The sequence below is a fragment of the Epargyreus clarus genome, unplaced genomic scaffold (genome assembly GCF_041222505.1).
Source record: "Epargyreus clarus isolate Ecla_fem2 unplaced genomic scaffold, WU_Ecla_fem_2.2 ptg000001l, whole genome shotgun sequence".
Classification (NCBI taxonomy): Eukaryota; Metazoa; Arthropoda; class Insecta; order Lepidoptera; family Hesperiidae; genus Epargyreus; species Epargyreus clarus.
In genome coordinates, this window is record NW_027332209.1 from 12,817,533 (window position 1) to 12,823,532 (window position 6,000).

The 6,000-nt window shown below is 32.9% G+C and overlaps 1 protein-coding gene across 2 annotated transcripts; it reads left to right on the top strand.

Moving 5' to 3' along the window:
- The first annotated feature begins 2,751 nt into the window (after positions 1-2,751).
- Positions 2,752-5,041, top strand: LOC140757551 (uncharacterized). Of its 2 annotated transcripts, none has more exons than XM_073093315.1 (4): positions 2,752-2,932; positions 3,417-3,572; positions 3,993-4,122; positions 4,687-5,041. In XM_073093315.1, the coding sequence occupies exons 1-4, from the start codon at positions 2,801-2,803 to the stop codon at positions 4,974-4,976; spliced, it is 708 nt and encodes a 235-aa protein (XP_072949416.1). In that variant the 5' UTR covers positions 2,752-2,800; the 3' UTR covers positions 4,977-5,041. The 2 variants fall into 2 exon arrangements, with proteins under 2 accessions (XP_072949416.1, XP_072949424.1); XM_073093323.1 differs by lacking the exon at positions 2,752-2,932 and adding an exon at positions 3,068-3,277 and having other exon boundaries at positions 4,687-5,039.
- Positions 5,042-6,000: the final 959 nt, after the last annotated feature.

The following is a 6,000-nucleotide window of genomic DNA, read 5'->3' on the forward strand; positions in this document are numbered from 1 at the left end:
CTTTAAACTTCAGGAAGATATATGGCCTCTTCCACAACGTCTGAGTAAGGATATCTTTTAGATTATTTCATACTTACATTTCTTTGCAACATGTAGATACACGGCGAACACAGACGAATACGCGCGATCACTGGAATGTAAACAATATAGTGGGGTTTATTCGATGTTCGCCACGAATATTTGTCTTTTCTCAGTAACGCTCTTTTGGAGCGAGACAAAATTATATGCATTTTTATTCGTGAGTGACGTTAAATTATTCGTCGGTATTCGACAAGTTGTTCGGCGGATTATTCGTGATAAGTTTTATTTAAAGAATTTTAAACTTAATTGAGTACATAGTCTCCAAGTAGCTTATTATTTATTTTATTCAGAAGTTGTGGAAAAGGCCTCTACTATATTATGTTATAAAACTTTTTCGCTCAAAAATAGTCATAGCACATCACTTACTATCACTTAGTTAAAGAAATTGTAACATTTTCACCTTGCACGCTATATTACAGTGTGATTGAGGCCTAATCGTGTATCTTTACGTCATCTTACTATATATTAAAAAATAATAGAAGTTGGTTAGCTTTTTTATATTGGAGTTAAATGGTCACTGCGGCCCATAGACGGCTTCAAATAGATTATCATCATATGTAGCATCTTATGAAATACATTGATGTAAGTTCAAATATTATGCTTTGGAGAAAAAAAGCATTTAAATCAGACTTGTTGATCTCGATTCCCTCTAAATCATACAAAGTACTTCCATCTAGCGGAAATTACGGTAATTACAAAAAGCTCAATGTTGCAAAAAGCACAGTTTGGTATTTATCGGCATGAAGTGTTTCTTGTACGTAAATCAATTTAAAGATTTTTTGCACTTACTATTTCTACACTTTGTATTGTACTATTTCTACACTTTGTATTTCTAAAGATGCACATACAAATAGAAGTACCTGTAATTTCAAAATAACGGCTTTTTTGTAGCCTAGTTTTATTTTTATTTACAATACTAAAACAAAACTTTTTATTTTCGTCTTTTTGCTAGTACAAGCTAATCTTGAAAACAATCTTGAGCTTTCGCTGAGAAATAAAAATTACTAGATTACATCTCCAAATCATTGTAAATTGAAAAACTGCCAATATTAGCTTCTTGCTAGTAAAATATTAATGGAATTAGCTTTAGTAATAATTTTCAGTGCCTTGTAGCGCGATGAGCTAACGCGCAAGAACCCAACACTGCCTGACGCCTGTAGGTTCCCATCGAGGGTTGTAGCATCCGATATAATGAACGCCTATATAAGAATATTAAATTAGAAAATAGCCGTGGAAAAATAGGAAATAAGGAAATAATCATGGTCACGAAATATTTAGCAAAAATCATGTTAAATCACTTATTGCATTTTTAAGTTGAATTATTATGTATGAAGTAGCGGATCACGTGGGTCAGTAAGGTGGACTTTTTAGAAAGTTCTGAAATAGAAGCATTGAAGCCTCAGCTAGATCAAGTCCCGACTATCTATAATCGTGGTCTATAAGTATGTGTTTTAAAGATATTTTTCAAATCATTGTGTTAATTTCGAAGCTCGCTATACAAAGAGAATTTCTTCTATTAATCTTTTTCTAATTACTGTCCCACTGCTGGGCCCAAGTCTCTTTTCAGAGTAAGTGGGATTTAGGCTATAATCCACGTCGCTGGCTTTAATTTTAGTATAAGGGCGTTTCGTTATAAGCCGGATGCTATAATCTATTTTAGATATACATTAAACCATTTTTAAAAATATATTAGATGAAGTTATTTCGATAAGTTTTCATTAAAAAGTCTGCGATGAAATAAAGAGTGTATTTAATCACTTTTTTGTAATATTCAATATAGAAAAATGTAATGTTATTATAATATTGTTGTTGATTTACATAATTATTTTAAATTATATGTATGAAAGGCTCAGACCAATTTTAATTGAAATATACAATATGTAATTTGCAGTAATTATTAGTTAGAATGAAGAAGTTATTATTAATTCTGAATCAAAAGTAAATAATATAATGTTTTTAGTAAATTTGTAATTGGATTAGAATTAATAATAAAATAGCACCATTTTGAATATAATTGATACTTTTGTTTCAATTAAGCCATTGAAATAAATTATATATAATTACTTGATTTTTTTTTATTTATGAATGAATTAATTGGTGTCATGTCATTGCAAAGGCTCTCGATCCGATTGATCGAGACCTCGATTGAAATATCATTTTAATGATATTGATTTTCTTAATTTAGTAAATTCTGAAGAAAGAAACTTAAATCATTTCAGTGATATCACGTTCAAATTCAAATGCTTTATTGCTCATGCTTATTAATCATAGGTCTTACAAATTAAATATAGTGCAAGCATGCACCCTGCTAGGGTATCGCAATATAATATTTACAATTTTATTTTTTAACACTGAAATATCTTTATCATTATTAAACAAACAAACAAACAAACGGCTCGTTTAAGTCTCTACCTTATAACTAAACTACACTTGACTAACTAAATAGTAAACAGCTTAACATTGGTGTTATATGTATATAGGTGTGCTTTTGCTGCAACAATGGAACCATGAACTCCTATTACTTTTATACACAAGCAGTAATACGATAGTGTCCAGTAACACTTAATAGACGAGTCATTACAAACGGCTAATAAAATTGTATATGACCTTTTCATTAAACTACTTCCTAATTAGGGCGAATAATTTTCACGTTTATTTTTGGGACAGCACTGGCGCCGTGCACACATTGTATGTAACTTTTTGAGAATTTTATTTAAATATGGATAGAAATATCGAGTTGTACGAATATGTGAAAAGAAGTGTCCTCAATTTTAAGTTTGATCGGTGTTGCTGTGTAGCTCCTATAAGAATAGGTTTGCTTGTGACTGGATATTTTAATATGTTTATGGCGGTAAGTTGTTTTTTATATGGATTTACTGACACAAAAATCTCTCGACTATAGCGCAGACTTACGAGCTGGAACTAAGCATACTTACATTTTTATAAGATTAAAGTCACCAAAACGCAAGAACTTAAAAGTAGAAATAGGTGTAGCGATGGTAGGTACCTTTCTCCTCGGTCGAACTTCACTGGTTCTACCATCTGTAGTCCATTATACCACCATCAATTTATATTTATTTTTTTAGACAGATATCAAATTTTCTTTGCGTATAACTTTATAATTTACCCAGCACAATAGCGATCATAATCTTTTAAAAAAAAATATGTGCCTAACCGGGGATTGAATCCGGTATAGGTGAGTAGGTATGGCGCATTGCATCTTGCGAATTTTTAAGACAGGCTTTGATTTTTAAAAAACCTTAAAGTGAAACAAGCTTATTTCTCGTAATTTCATTATTACATAGATAATACTAAGAAATAAGGCATATTTTCAGCTATTATTTATATTGGACGAGTCAGGCATATTGATGCCTCCATTAAAAGCTGCCCAGGCAACAATTAACGAGGAAGAAATTTCAAAACCACTTTGCATCCTGGCATACTCTACTGAGGTGGCGTTTAACACTTTGCTGTTATGTGGGATATATCGGGTGAGTTGTCCTTCAAATTAGTGAAACAATTACATTCTATTACACATTTTTTTATTGTAGAGTATGATTACATTATTATTACCAGCACTGCATCCAACATAAATGGTTCTTAAATGAATTCGTTGAAAAGCATTCCTTTACATAAATCACTGACAACAAATCGAAACAAACATGTAAAACAGTCCCTACTAAGTTCAGTATTTTCTTATGTTCTTATTGTTTTCTGGTGTTTCAACTTCAGTAAATAGGGACATTACATAAATCGTGTAAAAATTGGCTGACTGGTTGGCTGAAAATTTTAGTAATATTTAAAACGCGCCCACATTTCTTTATTACTTATTTAATTAATATGGAACCACTACCATGTAGTATCACTAGCATAATTGATATTTTGGTATGTAATAAGTAAATTATTTACAGAATGACATAGTATTGCTCCGTGTGTACATATACTTCCTGATGGCGTCAATCATATCCTCAGTGCTAGTCTACTCCATCGTCTTCGCGGTCATGTCGGCGCTCATCCAAATACTTATTGTGTGTAACTGGGGTAGGTACAGCATTTTCATGCAAGATGGAACCGGTGGTTTGTAGTCAGAGGCATCACTTACGTAGATAGAGTCTGCGCCAAACTTCTAGTCCGCTATGCATAAAAATAATGAGTCGCGTCGCAACAGTAAATTGTAGAAGACAGCTGAGGACCCCCCAGCACCTTCCGCTGTCCGCTCTCGCCCGCGGGTACATACCTAGCTGCGTTAGTGTGCCGTTTCTGTTGCTACGGAGTTTATGCTTGTTGCTGTGTTCGAACTCTGACTACATCTGCGCTCAACAACTTCACAGCCGAGAAGATTGGCGCGGACTATACCTAATTCTGTCCTATAACTACAGTGTTAAATGCTGTATTGTGTGTAAGTTTAAGTGATATGAGAAGACAGATACACTTATACGGGATATTCCAACTGTTTCCTCAGGTTAGCAACCCCTGTCTGTTTCTCTTAATTCTATCCGGGGTTGTGGTAGATTCTGAACAGCATAGGTAGTGTGTGACTGATATAATTATTTAACAATATTTATTTATGTATCAAATAGGTGTATATCTTAATATTGGTTTCAGTATTTCAATGCTACGTGATCGTTCTAGTAAGAAGTGTTATTGTGGAAATTAAAGAATCTCAGTCTTCAGAGAAAAACGGGCAAGTGACTCTCTATTCAGTCGTTCGAATGCCAGACGAGCTACCGACAGAGACGAAAGACAATCACGATGTCGAAGCTGCCGTCGAATCTGATGATTCTGATGAATCCGAAGATTCAAAAGACGAAACGCCACATCCTGAGCAGAAAAAAGATGAGCCACCTACGAAATTGGAGACGGTTCATGAAAACACGAAAGAGAATGTCGTGTGAATGATGTATTGAGTCACTTTGGCGTGGCGTGTTTAATTAAATTTAACTGCGCAAAGATACTCCCACTGTTTAATTATACACTAACTAATAAAATTATAATAAATGTAATGTTTTTTGTTTCCATATGTACAACACCATTAGTTACACTAAGTAGCAAATACCACCTCAGAAGGTGAAACAGAGCCACATTCGCTGATTATTTCTTACAACAGCAGAGTAAAGCGCCGTTGTGTTCTGGTTAGAAGGGAAAGACTAAAACGAGGTGTTTCTATTTATTACTCAACTGCAGCAAAACATCTGCGGCCGACCTCAAGTAGGACTCTAAAATTTAAGTTCCTTTTACACACAACTTTTAGCTTATTTGGCCACTCTCTAGTCATATCAGAATGCGATATCAACTTATTGGCACTCGAACGAAATTTTTTTTTCGATTTTAATAAGATATCTTCCAAAATAATGATTATGTATGTAACGATACTAAATCTTAAAAGTTACAAGCTCGAATATTTTCAAGTTCTAAACCAAAAGTAGGGGAAAGGCAATTCCTTATAAATGAAAAACACAAATGTACGAAATATGATATTTATTTGTCGAAGACATATAATAGACACCTAAATTATTTAAATTCAGACATTTACTTAACCTAAAGATAACTAATACTATTGTTTTGTCACTAAAGTAAGTTCACACGGCAATGTCCGTCAATATTATTTTGTCTGTCGCGGCTCGTGCCTGACACGCTTAATGCTTGTCGATATTAATGCGTGAACCCAGCTTAAGAATAATGCTTTCCATAAACTGCATGACTTGTATATAAAAATAATCGATATTGGAAAATTTATCTTTATTTAAGTCAGTATTTATTACTAGAATAAGTATTTTTTTTTATTTAATAATTACAAAATAACATAAAGAAACCTCTATAATCTTTTTTAAACAATCATTTATCTTTAAACTCTGAGATTATATCAATTTACAATAAAATCACAATAAATCTTATCTTGTACTTTTAAGTCGATCTTCT